The sequence below is a fragment of the Scyliorhinus canicula genome, chromosome 25 (genome assembly GCF_902713615.1).
Source record: "Scyliorhinus canicula chromosome 25, sScyCan1.1, whole genome shotgun sequence".
NCBI classification, from domain to species: Eukaryota; Metazoa; Chordata; class Chondrichthyes; order Carcharhiniformes; family Scyliorhinidae; genus Scyliorhinus; species Scyliorhinus canicula.
Window position 1 is genome coordinate 1,606,857 of NC_052170.1, and position 17,175 is coordinate 1,624,031.

At 46.5% G+C, this 17,175-nt stretch overlaps 1 protein-coding gene across 2 annotated transcripts; it reads left to right on the top strand.

The window, feature by feature from the left end:
* The first annotated feature begins 211 nt into the window (after nt 1-211).
* LOC119957143 (transportin-2) lies at nt 212-15,649 on the top strand. 2 transcript variants are annotated; one of them, XM_038784901.1, is made up of 11 exons: nt 212-324; nt 3,084-3,159; nt 3,561-3,710; nt 7,511-7,751; nt 7,858-7,939; nt 9,202-9,324; nt 10,492-10,610; nt 11,497-11,557; nt 11,926-12,088; nt 13,761-13,913; nt 15,420-15,649. In XM_038784901.1, the coding sequence occupies exons 1-11, from the start codon at nt 226-228 to the stop codon at nt 15,647-15,649; spliced, it is 1,497 nt and encodes a 498-aa protein (XP_038640829.1). In that variant the 5' UTR covers nt 212-225. The 2 variants fall into 2 exon arrangements, with proteins under 2 accessions (XP_038640829.1, XP_038640830.1); XM_038784902.1 differs by lacking the exons at nt 7,858-7,939; nt 9,202-9,324; nt 10,492-10,610; ... (2 more) ...; nt 13,761-13,913; nt 15,420-15,649 and having other exon boundaries at nt 7,511-7,755.
* Nucleotides 15,650-17,175: the final 1,526 nt, after the last annotated feature.

Consider the following 17,175-nt stretch of genomic DNA (forward strand, 5'->3'; position numbering starts at 1 on the left):
TTGATTATGACCACCTAAGCTTGGCGATAGACATCCTTTTGTAAGGGCAGCGCGGTGGTGCAGTGGTTAGCACTGCTGCCTCACAGCGCCGAGGTCCCAGGTTCGAACCCAGCTCTGGGTCACTGTCCATGTGGGGTATGGTGGATTACTGCATTTTGGTTGAATCAGGTTTGTGATGGTGTCTCAATAGCTTTTTCTCCCTCTGTTGCAGGTTTGGTGTTCGCAATGGAATGGCAGCCCGATCCACAGGGTCTTCAGCAAGTGCTTCAGCTGCTCAAAGACTCTCAGTCACCAGACACAGCCACGCAGCGTGCAGTACAACAAGTATCCTATATGTTCAAAGATCTGCAACACTCGAGGGGCATCTGTCCACAGTGCTAGCTTTTGGTTACTTTATCCCTGCCATGACCTGACTGTTCAGCATCCCTGCCAGGCTCTGGTTCTTGCTTTAGAGCACTCATTGGCTTTTTGTGCGATCAAACTATTTGTCCTGAATCACCACGGGATACTTCTCACCGACAGCTGTGTGAATGTAGTGTGTGGGTGCCAATGCATCCACTATCTCTATAACTAACTACTTCAGCACTTGGGGATGTAGCTCATGTGGTCCATGGGGTTTATGAACCTTCAATCCAACTAACGCTTCCAAGTTCTGAGACCCAGCTATTCAAAATATGTATCAATGATTTGGATGAGGGAACCAAATGTAGTATTTATAAGTTTGCTGATCACATGAAACTTGGTGGGAATGTGAATAGTGAGGCAATAGTGAATAGTGAGTGGAAAAATATATGGCAGCTGTGGTATAATGTGCATAAATGTGAATTATCCACTTTGGATGGAGAAACAGAATGGCAATTATTTAAATTGGGAAATGTTGACATACCAAGGGACCTGGGTGTCCTCTTATACCAATCACTCAAAGCAAGCATGCAGGTGCAGCAAGCGGTTAAGAAGGCAAATGGTATGTTGGCCTTCGTTGCAAGAGGACTTGAGCACAGGAGCATGGAAGGCTTAACTTCAGCTATACAGGACCTCAGCAAGACCACAACTAGTCTATCGTGTGCAGTTTTGGTCTCCTCTGAGTGCAATGAAGGTTTACCAGACTGATTCCTGAGATGGCAAGATTGTCATAGGGGGGGAGATTGGGTCAACTTGTCCATAGATATCCCTAAAATGCAGAAGGAGGCTATTGGGCCCATCAAGTCTGCACCGACCCTCTGAAAGAGCACCCTTCCTAGACCCAATCCCCTGCCCTTGCCCCATAACTCCATCTAACCTACACATCTTTGGACAGTTGGAGGAAACTGGAGGAAATCCAGCTGACACGGGCAGTACTTGCAAACTCCACGCAGACAATCATGCAAGGCCGGAATTGAAACCCGGGTCTCTGTCGCTGTGAGGCAGCAATGCTATCCACTGTGCTGCCCTGCAGGACTTGTCCTGTATTCACTGGAGTTCAGAAGAATGAGAGGGAATCTCATTGAAACATATAAAATCTGAGAGGGCTGGTCAGACTGGATGCAGTGATATTGTTTCCTCTGGCTGGAGGGTCTAGAACAAAGGGTCACATTCTCAGGATATGGTGTAGGCCATTTAGGGCTGAAATTAGGGGAAACCTCTTCACTTGGGTGGTGCGGAGGGTGTCAAGGGGTATGGGGGGAGCGCTGGGGTATAGCATTAAGAGAGAGGATCAGCCATGATCATATTGAAGCAGCCTCGAAGGCCCTATTCTCTATCATTCTATCTACTAGCTTACCAGTAATAATTTCAGTGCCTCAGTTTCGCAAGAACTTTGGTTGCCTCTTTTCACTGAGATTTTATGTATCATCTTCTGTAAGACACACGAGCAATTGTTTAATTTCTCCACTATATAAATTATCCTGTTGCAATGAACCCACGTTTGTGCTAGATAATCTTTTCCTTTTCATGCACCTAAAGAACCTTTTACAGTCTGCCTTTGTGTTGCTCGCTAGCTTGCATTCATTTTCTTTGTCCTCTTTCTTGATCAATTTCTTGGTCAAACTTTGCTGGATTCTAAATTACTATTAACCCTCGGGCTTACCGCTTTATAGCAAATTTATAAGCCACTCCTTTGATCTAATGCAATCTTTAACTTTTGTTGGCTGCAGTTGATTCACCTTTTCTGTTGGTGTTTTGATTCCAAGAGAAATGTATATTTATAGAAAAGCTAATTGCTGTGGTTTCTGGAAACTGCAACATAAACAGAAAATGCTGAAAATCTCAGTGGGTCTGACAGCATCTGTAAAGAGCGAACAGAACTAACATTTTGAGTCTGGGTGACTCTTTGTCCGAGCTGGACAGGAATGTATATTTGTTGGACCATGTAGTGATTCTTTAAATACTGCCTGCACACCGCCACATCTTTTAGTGCACTTTCCAAATCCACCATTGCCAAATTTGCCCCATATACCATCATAGTTTCCCTTCTTCAGATTTCAAACCCTAGTTTCAGAATTAACTATATCTCACAAATCATATTGTGGTCACTATTACCCAAAGGCTCCTTTACTACAAAGTCCTTTCTCATTACCTAATAAATTGAAAATAGCATGATCCCTAGTTGGTTCTTCAACATATTGATCCACAAACCCATCCTCCACTGCATTAGTGCTAATTATGTTTACCCAGTCTATATATAATAAGTCATCCATCATTACACATTACATGCGTTACCACTATAGAGTGATGGCCTATAAATGACTCCCATCAATGTTTCTGCCCCTTGCTGTTTCTCGACTCCAGCCAAACTGACTCCACTTCTTGATCCTTCAATCTAAGAACCTCTCTCAACGAACGTACTGAACTTGTCCTTTATTAAGAGTGCTGCCACCTCCTTTCGTCCATCCTTCCCAAATGACAAAAATCCTAATCTTGTTCACCCTGTAGACACGTAACATTGCTGTAATGGTAAATAAATCATACCCATAATGATTTTCTGGATAAGAATTTAAGGGTGTAATTGTGTTTTGTGCACCATATAGCACGTGTTGTTCATGTGTCAGGCGAGGGGGAGGATTTCTCTACTGCATTGCTTTGTTATCCTGAGCTTCACTTCTCAGAAATTGGAGCAGCTGAACCAGTATCCAGACTTCAACAACTACCTGATCTTTGTTCTGACCAGACTGAAATCTGAAGGTGTTTGTTAATTACATTATCTGTTTCACTAGAAAAATGTGCCTGCTTCCACTTCATTTGCTGCTTGGCAGGACATGGGTTCATCCACAGGAGATGTGGCCAAGTCCCCAGCAGGACACTGGGTTCTTGCTGACTTGCAGCTAAATCCTTTCTAGGGTGAGGGGTGCTCCCTCCCTACATTGCAAACTACTGGTGTTTTAATGGGCTGGAGTTGGGAGTAAATGCAAGGGTGCACTGTTTGGGCTGAATGGCCTGCATGTGCTGCATACCCTATGTAATGTGTTAGTGCTGTCTTTTATTGAGCAGCTACAGAAAGGCACTGCAGTGAGTGTCCAGTGGTATGTCGTGGTATTAGAACCATTCTAGTGTGTAATATTCTGTCGTTTCTCTTTTTTTTTCAGATGAACCGACACGGTCCCTCAGCGGCCTCATTCTCAAGAACAATGTCAAGGCTCATTACCAGAGTTTCCCACAGGGAGTTGCTGACTTCATCAAACAGGAATGTTTAAATAACATTGGCGACGCCTCTCCACTCATCAGAGCAACCATAGGTAACTCAGTGAACCAGGCAATGGGGTGGCTCTGAATAACTCTGTTGTCACCTCTGATATTCAGCCGCTAGTTAACTCGGAACCTCCTGCTTAACCTGCCAACCGGTATTGCAGAATGAGGAAATCCCCAATATTAACATTTAATTACCTACTCTGGTGTTCAACCTATTGCCAGTTTGTAAGCAGAGTTTTCAATGTATCTGTACTACTGTGTTTAAAGCTATCCCCACAGAGTGCTTTGTATGTAGTGTGTATACGTGCCTGGCTCCTCTTCCTTGTTCAGTCTGGTTCCTGTTGTTCCAGTTGAAGTGTGATGGTCTGCAGCATTGGGCATATACATAAAGCAACTGCTTGTGTAGTGACCTTTATTAAAGGGTCTTGATCTAAAACTTGTGTTAACAGGGTTAAATGTTTCTGTCTTGTTAGACAACTTAAATTTGAAAGCTATGACCACTGTTTAAAATTTAGATTGTAATTTAGACTCCCAAGTCTTTGCCATGAAGTATTTCCACCAGTGATATTCCTAAAGCAATTATCTCTCGACTTGTATGCAGCTGACTATGTAATCGCATAGCTGTTCAAGTCAAAAGCCAAAAGACCCCAGGTGTTTGTGACCAGTGTCACATCTGCCTCTTTCACGTTCATGCAAACCCCATCACTTCAAACAGCCATCTTTAAAGCAGGCAGCAGTTTATGGCCATAACCAGGGTCTATTTTAGTGTCAATTTAAACGTGCCATTTATAACGCCTTCAACACATTTATTTAGGGCAGAAACAATTGCATTCTCCTTGTTATGGTGCATTTAGGATGAAAATAAAATGAAGAACTTGATAGTGTCATTTTTCTTTTCTGCATAACCAATGCAGAAAGTGTGGCGTCGAGCCCGCAGTGTGGCGTCACGCCCTCTGTTACAAACATTTAGCGGATTTTGAGTCAAAAGTAGAAGTCTCTGGCAGCTTGACAACATCCAATTCCGACTTTAAAACATACTTCAGGCCAAAGTACTACTGTAGCAGGAAACTACAGGCCAGAGGAAAACCATTTGTCAGAGGGAAAGTGTTAGAAGCCATTGTTAAAGATGTTATAGCAGGGCACTTGGAATCAGGCAGAGTCAATGTGGTTTTGTGAAAGGGAAATCATGTCTAATTAATTTATTGGAGTTCTTTGAAGGAATCGTGTGCTGTGTATAAAGGGGAGCCAGTGGATGTACTGTACTTAGATTTCCAGAAGGTGCTCCTGGTGCCGGGGGTAACATTGGTGTGGATTGAAAAATGGTTGGCTAATAGGAAACAATTGACATAAATGGGTATTCCTCTGGTTGGCGACTGGGTTGCCGCAGGGATCAGTGCTGGGACTTTTTACAAGTTATATAAATCACTGAGATGAAGGGCCTGATGGTACGGTTGCTACATTTGCTGACAACGCAAAGTTAGGAAAGTAAATTGTGAAGAGGATGTCAGGAGACAAAGGGATGCACGTGGGATAAATGAGTGGGCAGAAATCTGGCAAATGGAGTATAACTGGGCAAATGTGAAATTGTCCATTTTGGCAGGAAGAATAAGAAAAGCTTATTATCTAAATGGTGAGCGATTGGCGAGGTGCAGAGGGATCTGGGTGTCCCAGTGCAGGAATTATAAAAGGACAGGTGCAGCAAGTAATTTGGAAAGCTGATCAAATGTTATAGTTTATTGTGAGGGGAATTGATTACTATAGTCGGGAGGTTATGCTTCAGTTCCACAGGGCACTGGAGAGGCCAAGTCTGGAATATTGTGCACAGTATGGTCGTCTTATTTAAGGAAAGATGTGAATGTGTTGGAAACAGTCCAGAGAAGGTTTACTGGAATGGGCAGGTTGTCTTGGGAAAAGTTTGGAGAGATTGTGTTTGTATCCATTAGAGTTTAATATAATCCTGTGGGTGATTTTTAAAAAAAAGGGGGGGGCCTAAGACTGAGATGAGGGGAAATACTTTCTCTCAGATTCGTGAGTCTCTGGAACTCTGTCCCCCAAAAGGCAGCGGGAGCAGAATCCTTGAGTATATTTAAGACGGTGCTGGATAGATTTTTGATTAACAAGAGGGTGAAAGGTTATCGGGGGTGGGCAGGAATGTGGGGTTGAGGTTCCAATCAGCTCAGCCATTATTGTATAGAATGGCAGAGCAGGCTCGAGGGGCGAGTGGCCTCCTGCTCCAAATTGAATTTTATCTGCAAGCAAGAAGTAGTTAATTTTCTTAAATTATAGGGCAGCACGGTGGCGCAGTGGGTTAGCCCTGCTGCCTCACGGCGCCGAGGTCCCAGATTTGATCCTTGCTCTGGGTCACTGTCTATGTGGAGTTTTCACATTCTTCCCGTGTTTGCATGGGTTTCATTCGCACAACCCAAAGATGTGTAGGCTGCATGGATTGGCCATGTTAAATTGCTCCTTAATTGGAAAAAATGAATTGGGTACTCTAAATTTATATTTAAAATAAACAATAAAAAAACACATTTTCTTAAATTACTAATACCATGATATGTTTCTCTTCCCTGTTGAGTCAAATCAAACCCTCTTTCTGTTACAAATTGGCTGCAATGTGAAGCTCTACAACTTTCACTTAGTTTGCACAATATAATTCAGAAGAATTGGAGAAGTCTTATTGGGGCGGCACAGTGGTTAGCACTGCTGCCTCTCAGTTCCAGTGTCCTGGGTTCAATTCCAGCCTCGGGTGACTGTGAGGGCAGCACAGTGGTGCAGTGGTTAGCACTGCTGCCTCACGGCGCTGAGGTCCCAGGTTCGATCCCGGTTCTGGGTCACTGTCTGTGTGGAGTTTGCACATTCTCCCAGTGTCTGCGTGGGTTTCACCCCCACAACCCAAAGATGTGCAGGGTAGGTGGATTGGCCACACTAAATTGCCCTTTAATTGGAAAAAAATAATTGTTCCGACCAGTGAATGTATAACATCTCAACAGTTTAAGTAACTATCAGTTCCTTATTCTTGTAATTTAGCACAGCACTTCCTGTGGTTAATTATTGATCAACTGTTTGAATCCTCTGAACATTTGCTTGAATTTTATTTTTTTGCTCTAATTTTAATTTGCTTTCATTTAATGAGACAACAGATTTACAGACTCCACCTGGTACCTTGGCACATCCAGTCCCCTCAGTGAAGTGGCCAGCTCCTCAGTTGCCTGATTAAGGTGGGCAGTGCTGTCGGGGCCAGTTTCAGTTCTGAAGTTCAGTAACCGGTTTCCAGATTAGTGGCCTATAATTGTGTCTTGGGCAGGCTTTGCTAACCGTGTAATACTGCACTAGTCCAATTACAAAAATCCCAAAAGTTCACGGTCTTTAAACTTGGGCTGCAATTTGCTGTGGAGAGGTACAGAGTCCTGATGTGAGCAAATGGCTACCGGAGAACGGGGTTTGTGTACATCTGTCCAAGTGTTTCAACCATTGCATGTTTGTTTTCAGACAAATACTTTGAACAGCTTTAGTTCAATTTGGCTACATCGCAAACCTTGACTGAAATGTTTGCGACTTTGCCCATTGCAAGGAGTCCAAGCGTATTTTTTAGTCCAGTGACTTTTGTCGGTGGCTGTCTTTGAGCTGGGTTTGAGTGCTCGGATAAGGTATTGGGAGAGAAGCATGCCGTGATTGGCAATCTCTGGAAGTTTGGGATGAACAGTAATGTGATGCTGATAATCTGTGAATTCCTACTGTGTGGTGTGTTCCCTTTCTGGAATGAGCATTTTATCGTGTGGTGTGTGGCGGCATTGACCCGTTGAAATGTAGGCGTGTGTCTGACCTTATGGTCTGGTTTGTGCAGGTATTTTGATCACTACCATTGGTTCAAAGGGAGAGCTGCAGGCTTGGCCAGAGCTCCTGCCTCAACTCTGTAACCTGCTTAACTCTGAGGATTACAACACTTGTGAGGGAGCTTTTGGAGCTTTGCAGAAGATTTGTGAGGATTCATCGGAGATGTTGGATAGCGATGCTCTGAATAGGCCCCTCAACATCATGATTCCAAAGTTCCTGCAGTTTTTCAAACACTGTAGTCCTAAAATCAGGTAACAATTTGTTAAACCCTATTGCTCAACTGTGTGAAAGGGGGGGATATGTCCTGGAGCAGCAGGGGTTATAATTCGCATCTGTACCCATCTCTGTCTCTTTCAGGTCCCATGCAATCGCTTGTGTGAATCAATTCATCATCGGCAGGGCCCAGGCACTGATGGACAATGTTGATACCTTCATTGAGGTACGGTGTTTTGAGTATTTGAGTAATATATTCATGGAAACTGTCTTAGTCAACCATCTGTACAGAAGCCCACGGTTCTATTCTTGAGTGGTGCATCGTCTCCCCCCCCCCCCCCCAAATTAACAGGCTATTTAGTGTGGCCAATCCACCTACCCTGCACATCTTTGGGATGTGGGGATGAGACCCACCCAGACACCGGGGGGGGGGGTGCAAACTCCACATGGACAGTGACCTGGGGCTGGGATCGAACCCAGCAGAGCTAACCACTGTGCTACTGTGCCGTCCAAGTCAATTAGGTTTCATGCTCCTTCTCAAGAGAATCTTGCAGCATGTACAGAGGACTCTGGCTATGTCCAACAATACGTTCCTCAACCGTGAATAATGGAGCCTGGAAGTGCAGGGGGCATTGGGCCTGTGACCCCCCTGTATTACAGCATCAGGAGAGCATAAATGTGGAAATTCTTTTTAAAAACTGGTTTGTTGTGTAGCAAGATTAATTTGAGTTTTGTCCATCTGAAGTTGTCTTTTTGATGGGTTGATTAGTGATCCTGTTTGCAGATATGAGGGAGTCTCTGCTTGGTGTTTTGGTTGAAATGATTTTCTTCCAAGCTGTGTGCTTTTTCCAGTCTGGTCAGACCAAAATGATGCAACTTCTTGAGGACAGACTGGGAGAATTGTGCCATGTTCAGGATGTAGCAAGTGTTTCCTCCCTCTGAAATCTTTTGTTCCAAACATTCCTGAAATTAAAGGGAGGTGCGTTTATTTTATGTCGCCATTTAATCATTTTAATTGAATATTAGAGGAAGGTGCAGGTGCACCACAAATGTCTCCCTTTGCTGTCGCGCTTCGCTTTCAGTCCTCACGCTGACAGAAGGAACTGCAATATTATTAATTGATCGTACTGTTCAGGAAAGATGCACTTTGTAATCCTTCCTTTATTCTATTTATTTTTTGATTTTTCAAGTTCCAATTTTATTTCTCTTGGGCTGCACCTTCATTCAGAGCTGGTTTGAACCTGTAAAGTGGCCTGTCTTTGTGTCTAAGTGTAGAGGCCAATCCTGTGCTGAAAGTGCCCTGGCTGACCTGTGACATGACCAGCATGGGCAACTTCATGAGACACCGATTTAAACAGCAGCCTTAAAATAAAATCAGCCCTCAGCTAGCCATTGGGGTTCAGTCAGCAACAGTGAAGTAGGTCCCTTTTGTCCAGCGTTCTGGAGATTGGGCTGTGCTCAAACTGAAAGTCCTGATTATTTCCACAGCACCTGTTTGCACTGGCAACAGACGAGGAATCGGAAGTGAGGAAGAATGTGTGTCGGGCACTGGTGATGCTGCTAGAAGTTCGGATAGATCGTCTTATCCCACACATGCACAGTATAATCCAGGTTTGTGCGTGCATGTGTATGTGTGCGTGTGTGCACTGAGATGCAGGTGGTATTCACACTGACCAGCTACAGATCAGAGTGTGTGCACAGTGCAATCTAGGAATGTTAGTATTGTTCTGTGGTTTTACACTCCAGTTTGGTAGCTGGGGTTCTGTAATTGTCGACCTGGGTTTTGATTGGTTTAAACTGTACAATAATGAGGGGGAAAACCAGTTAATGGCCAATAAATTCCATGTAAAATGACGTTTCACAACATTGATGTAAAAAGTGAAGTTCAAACATTTAAAAATAGAGTGCCTAATTCATTTTTTCCAATTAAGGGGCAATTTAGCATGGCCAATCCACCTACCCTGCGCATCTTTGGGTTGTGGGGGTGAAACCCATGCAAACACAGGGAGAATGTGCAGACTCCACACAGACAGTGACCCAGAGCCGGGATTGAACCTCGGTGCTGTGAGGCAGCAGTGCTAACCACTGTGCTACCCGGTGAAGTTCAGACATGAGGTGTAAATCAGCAGATGATTTAAGTATGGTCACTTGTTGGAGCTGACATGCTCCCACAGCAGCGAGGCGACTACCAATATGTATTTGATGGTGTAATTTGACAGAAGAACAAAGCAATGTAAAAACCTAGTTCCGAATTCTCACTGTTACCCTGCACTGAACCAGCGAAACAATTGGAGACTGCTTCAGTTTAACATTGCATCAGAAAGACAGCAAGTGCCCTGGGAAGAGTGGCAGTCTCTGTTACTACATTATGGTGTCAGTCTAGGTGCTGTGCTCATATCCTAAAATCAGGCTGAAATTCGTGTCCTTCAGATAGTTCTGCCCAGCTGACTTGTAATCATTGACACTGGAGTTTTGTCCATGGGTTTGCTGTGGAGCTGATTGAGACTTGGAAAAGTCGGGATGTTTAAGTGAATTTCTGTGGTGGTTCCATTGATAAAAGTACACCATGGTAACTGAGCCATTTAAGAAACAAGAAAAGTCCAGGGTTTGTGTTGGTGTTGGGCTGTCTGGGAAAGGGGGTGGGGCAGCTGTTTGGGTGGTCCCTGAGAAATGTGGGGTGAGGGAGGTTAGGGGGAGGGGTGCGATTGAATGTACAGCCTCTGGGCAGATGCTGATTTTCTTTTTTTTTTATTGCTGTTCTTTCTGCTCTAACTCCAGTACATGCTGCAGAGGACACAGGATGCTGATGAAAACGTGGCGTTGGAAGCCTGTGAGTTCTGGCTGACTTTGGCTGAACAGCCGATCTGTAAGGAGGCGCTATCAGGACATCTAATACAGTAAGGACCAGTAAATAGAACATAGAACAGCACAGAACAGGCCCTTCGGCCCTCAATGTTGTGCCGAGCCATGATCACCCCACTCAAACCCACGTATCCACCCTATACCCGTAACCCAACAACCCCAATGCCAATCCACCTAACCCGCACATCTTTGGACTGTGGGAGGAAACCGGAGCACCCGGAGGAAACCCACGCACACAGGGGGAGGACGTGCAGACTCCACACAGACAGTGACCCAGCCGGGAATCGAACCTGGGACCCTGGAGCTGTGAAGCATTTATGCTAACCACCATGCTACCCTGCTGCCCCCATGAGTGGGGATAGTGGGAGGGCAGACTGCCTTCACAGCAAATAACTGTTAGTCGCACACAGCATGGTCTATCCGGTATTCCACCATCCTCCGTGTTTCAATCTCCATCGATGAGTCTACAACAGACCCAGTCATGAGGCGATGAAAGCCCCAGTGTTGGGCAGATTTGGGAACCATAAGTCCAAAGTTACCTGTTCCTCCCAAGCACACGCCTCGCCACACAGCCGGGAACAAACTATTCAGAAGCTGGATTTTAAAGTGTTGTTTTCTCAAAGATTATCTATCTAATTTGCATTTTAATAAATCCATACACATTGCTTCCACTACATAAAGAAAACCTGTTCCCTAGATTCACTGTAATTGTGCTCCCTCCACTGGTTGTGTAGAGGATGTATTCTCTTCCGCTATTGTGGACAAGGTGGAACAGATTTTCGGTTATGATAACATGGGAAGTGTGAGGTTACCTCATCACTAAGATCAAATACCCTCCCTACCTTTGTGCTCTACTTGGAGAGGGGCGAGGGCGTTCTTCTTTCTGTTAATAAACAAGATCTGATGTTCTGTCTTTTTTAGATTGATTCCTATTTTAGTGAATGGGATGAAGTACTCGGAGATTGACATCATACTGTTAAAGGTGAGAACAGTTTCCTGTTGTAATGCTTTGTGAATCAGGTTGGAGCTGAGGATTGGGCAGTGGGTTAGTTGGTCACCATTTGGTTCCGAACCCAGCCACTGGTCGTGTAAGGAGTGAGATTGAGGCCAACTCTGGAGTTCCTGGTGCCACAATGTTGGCAGCTTTGCTCGGAGCCCAAAGGATAAGTGGTGTGGGTAATGGGAACTGGCATTGCCAGTGCAGGAGACCCTCTCTCTTGATGTTGGACTAGTGTGAGGACACTTTATTCTGTTTTATCTGAACTGTATTTGTAAAACCTCTTTCCAAGACTACAATATCGTCCGACCGTTGTTTGCTGATCGGTTCTTCTGTTTTGTGTGTGTGTGCAGGGTGATGTCGAAGAGGATGAGGCAGTTCCAGATAGTGAGCAGGACATAAAACCCCGCTTTCATAAGTCCCGCACGGTAACGCTGCAGCACGAGGAAGATGCCGCTGAGGAAGATGAGGACTTTGATGACGATGATGATGACACTCTTTCTGACTGGAATCTGAGTATGTTTGTGTGGAGTGACTGCTTTCCCGGGGAGTGTCTCATTACTTGTTTGATCCACTCGGAATGGTGCCAAGACCCCTGAACTGGTGGGCTAGTGCACCAACTTCTTGGTCTTGAGCCTTGTTGACAGATCAGCTCCCTGACCTATACTTTGTTACCTGCTCCAAGCTGAGGGGCCCTTCTGCACCTGATCTCTCTGAATCACAAGCCAGCACTTTTAGGAGAGGGAGCTCATGGGGAAGGAAGTTTATAGATATAGAATAGTACAGCACAGAACAGGCCCTTCGGCCCTCGATGTTGTGCTGAGCAATGATCACCCTACTCAAACCCACGTATCCACCCTATACCCATAACCCAACAACCCCCCCTTACCTTACTTTTTAGGACACTACGGGCAAGTTAGAGTGGCCAATCCACCTAACCCGCACATCTTTGGACTGTGGGAGGAAACCCACGCACACACGGGGAGGACGTGCAGACTCCGCACAGACAGTGACCCAGCCGGGAATCGAACCTGGGACCCTGGAGCTGTGAAGCATTTATGCTAACTACCGTGCTGCCCCTCCATGCTACCGTGCTGCCCCTCCATGCTACCGTGCTTTTATTTGTACAGTTTCCCAGCTCAGTCCTTCTTACCAAGTGGGGTACAGATCATGAGGCGAATGTGAGAGAATGGACTTTTTTTCTCGATACACCCCACGGGACAGTTGGGGTTGTCCACTAAAGTGTGGCCTGCCATCTTTGTAGCATTGGTATGATTTGGTTCAGCATCAGTAACATTGTTTTCAAGTAGACAAAGTTTGAATTCTCAGTTACCCACTCAGAATTTTCTTTTTGAGCAGTGTGGACATTACATGAAAAATGAAAAATTGCTTATTGTCACAAGTAGGCTTCAAATGAAGTTACTGTGAAAAGCCTCTAGTGGCCACATTCCAGCTCCTGTTTGGGGAGGCTGGTACAGGAATTGAACCGCGCTGCTGGCCTGCCTTGGTCTGCTTTCAAAGCCAGTGATTTAGCCCTGTGCTAAACAGCCCCTTATGTGGCCCCTTACATCACCGATTCCAAGCTACTGCTCCATCTCTTCGACACTGACTTTATCAAACAGAAAGGCATGACTGTCTGGCGCTGTTCTCTTTTAGATGTTTTGGAAACCTCCTAAAGCCCAGCATTTTAGTTACCGTAACAATCTTCCCAGAACTGAACATTACCTCTAAAATATTGACATGAATCATGAGCTGGCTATTCCTCGCATTGGAGTAGGTTGCTATGGTGGGTGGTCCTAGTGTGTTGTGTTTGCTTTGGGGTGGCTGTGTTTGTGAAAACACAGTGGGTGACTGTACAAACTCTGGTCTGTAGTGTGCCCTGGGGAACTCTGGTCTGTAGTGTGCCCTGGGGGAACTCTGGTCTGTAGTGTGCCCTGGGGAACTCTGGTCTGTAGTGTGCCCTGGGGGAACTCTGGTCTGTAGTGTGCCCTGGGGGAACTCTGGTCTGTAGTGTGCCCTGGGGGAACTCTGGTCTGTAGTGTGCCCTGGGGGAACTCTGGTCTGTAGTGTGCCCTGGGGGAACTCTGGTCTGTAGTGTGCCCTGGGGGAACTCTGGTCTGTAGTGTGCCCTGGGGGAACTCTGGTCTGTTGTGTGAACTCTGATTTTCATGCCACTCTCTTTCATCAGGGAAATGCTCAGCTGCAGCACTGGATGTCTTGGCCAATGTTTTCCGAGATGATCTTCTTCCTCACCTCCTTCCGCTGCTGAAGGGGCTGCTGTTCCATCCCGATTGGGTTATTAAAGAGTCCGGAATCCTGGTTTTGGGAGCTATTGCAGAAGGTATGAAGCAAGAGTTGAATGTTGGAACTAAGAGTTGAGTGAGCGCAGCTCTTAAAGGGAGGAGCTGAGGAGCAGAAATCAATTAAAGCCTCAAATGCCTGGTGTGTTTGTGTCTGGATTCTGGATGACTGGTTTCAACGTGCCCCTGTGCTGCTGTATAAATCAGTTTATACCTATGTCTGCTGCTGCTGCAGTTAGACCCAGATTCCACAAGTTTTATAATGGCTTTTCCCAATAGTCCAAATGTGCAGTTTTCAGCTCTGCCTTCATGCAAGAATCTGAGTCAGTCAGACACCAGTTGTGCTTTGAATTTAATCTGACCCTGATCTGTAAGTACAGGTAAATCGAGTTGTGCAAACATTGGGCACATTTTAAGCTGCCATGCATAAATTTTAATATTAGATGAGTAAAGTCTACCTGAGCAGCTTTTTTGGCTAGATGCTGCATTGGTGCGGTGGCATGGCAACTAATCAGCTTCGAATGCTCATCTTTTCCTGCAGTCTAATTGGTCTGAGCAACCCTGATCGCAACTGCCCAAGCTGAACTTTGGCATGGACCCAGTCCCGAGATGCACTGCCTGTAGTGTACGATGCACCTTTCTCTGGTTCTACAAGTTCACGCCCCTCCCCATACCCATTTCTGCCTATTCCTGGTGAGCGCAGGAATTGGGACTCGTCTGATGCCAGCCTCAACTCCACGTTCCTGCCCACTCCCAATAATAACCTTTTAGCCTCCTGCTCATCCAGAATCATGGGGGCCATTCTCCAATATGGAGCCCAAGTGTGAACGCCGTCACGTTACACGACGGCGCGAAACGGCACAGGGATGACCGATTCTGGACCGCCTGCATGGCACTGGAGCAGTTCACGCCGCTCCAGCTTCCTTTCCCGTGCCAAATGGGCGGCGCGCCAACCCGCGCATGCGCGGGGGACTTCTTCAGTGTGCCGGCCCTGACCCAACATGGCGTCGGTGTTCAGGGGGCCGGCCGTGCAGGGATGTAGGCCCGAGGGGGGAGAGGCCTGCCCGCTAATCGATGGGCCCCGATTGCGGGTCAGACCCCATCGGAGGCTGCCCCCCGACCGTTCGCGCAGAGTTCCCGTCGGCAGCGACCAGGGGTGAACAGCGCCAGTGGGACACTGTCGTATCCGTGCAGCTGCTCGGCCCATCCAGGCTGGAGAATTGGCAGCCCCCACAGCCGCGCCGGCGTAATGGCGCCGATTCTCCACACCTCGGAGAATCGCACGCCAGCATCGGGGCGTCGTGGTGCGGTTGCGACGATTCTCCGCCCCGACGTGGGGCTCGGAGAATGGCCCCCTCAATCTAGCTCTGCCTTAAAAATATTTGCAGACTCTTCTTCCACCGCCATTGGATGAATCGAGTTCAAAAGATTCTCAACCCTCTTGCGGTGCAAGGTAGAGCCTGTTATAACCCCACAGTGTGGCTAGCAATCCTGCTTGTCCTTTACCTGCTGGCTTGTGCTTAATCCTGCTTTTGTTTCTGCCCCAGGTTGTATGCAAGGGATGGTCCCGTATCTCCCCGAGTTGATCCCGCATCTCATCCAGTGTCTACCGGATAAGAAGGCACTGGTTCGCTCCATAGCCTGCTGGACACTCAGTCGCTACGCACACTGGGTGGTCAGCCAGCCACCAGACCAGTATCTCAAACCATTGATGACGGAACTTCTGAAGCGAATCCTGGATGGAAATAAGCGAGTGCAGGAGGCAGCGTGCAGGTGAGGTGGGCCTTCAGGGTCCCTCTCCCCTCCCCACTATAGAGCCTCCAGTCACATACATTCTGTGGAGCTGTTCTCGGTGTTGCTAGTGGCTCTGACGAGGTAGTGCTACTGAATGCCTGACCCAAGATGTGATGAATAATCATGGATACATAAGCATGATGTGTATTCCAAATATTTGATTTGGCAGCTGCAGTATAGAGTGTCAGTGGTAGAGGATCTTTCGGGATATTCCCCTGAGCTGGTGAGGGTGGTTGAGGGCTGAAAATTATGAACTGCTTTCAGCCGCAGAGCAAATTGTCCCTCTGCCATGTTTTGAGTGATTGGAAGTTTCTCTTGACTGACGTTGCTGACTGCCCCTGACTCTGCATTTCTTCTCCCTGCAGTGCGTTTGCCACGTTGGAGGAGGAAGCCTGCACCGAGCTGGTCCCATATCTCAGTTACATCCTCGACACGCTGGTCTTTGCTTTTGGGAAGTACCAGCACAAGAACCTCCTGATTCTGTACGATGCCATTGGTACATTGGCCGACTCTGTGGGACATCACCTCAATCAGCCAGTAGGCAGCAAATCTTTCTATAATGGGAGGGGTCAGAGGTTGTTGGTTAAAGGCCCCCATGCATAGGTTTCAAACTCGGAATAACTGCAGTAGCGGGGGGGGCCTGCAGTAGCGGGGGGGGCCCTGGCTGCTCACTGCATTAGCCACTCTCAGCATCTCAGTTCTAAATTGGCTGCTGTGTGCGGTGGGGTGGGGGACAAAATAATAAATGTATAATATAATAAAGTAATTAAAATGCATTAAAGATGACAGGACAGGTGAAGTGTCAAGTCTGCAGCTTGTGGGAGTTCCTGGATGCTGATGTGATCCAGGGCAAACATGTCTGCAGTACGTGTTTGTGGCTTGAGGAATTGTGGCTCAAAGTCGTTGAGCTGGAGGCTGCAAACGGTGCGTGTATGCATGCGTGGACGCTCAGGCGGACAGAATAGAAAGCAGAACCTCAAAGGTTATGATCTCTGGATTATTACCTGAGCCACATGCAAATTGACAGAATAAATAAGTTTAAGTATGTGGGTTCTGGTTTGTGGGGCACTGGTGTCATTACTGGGGAAAGTCGGGACAGTACCTTTTGGTGTACACCTGGGGTGGGTGGATGGTATGTGTGGGTGGGGGTGTGTGTAGAATTGTAGGAATTTAGAGGTTCTGTTAATTAAAGGCGACACTAGCATAATTGGGAGAGATGACCTTGGTTCAGGAAACCAGGAAGAGTCATCCAGACCTGCCCAGTATTTTTTGTTTTTGTTGTAGCAGGTTACACTGGATCTGGTATTGTGCGATGAGATAGAATTAATTAATGACCTCGTAGTGTAGGCACCCCCAGGTAGGAATTATCATGTGACAGAGTTTTACATCCCATTTGAGAGAGAGGAGTGGGTCTGAGACTAGTATTTAAACTTGGGGCCATTATGACGGTATGAAAGCAGAGCTAATGAAGTGGCAATTTATGTTCAGGGATTGGTCAATGGGGATGCA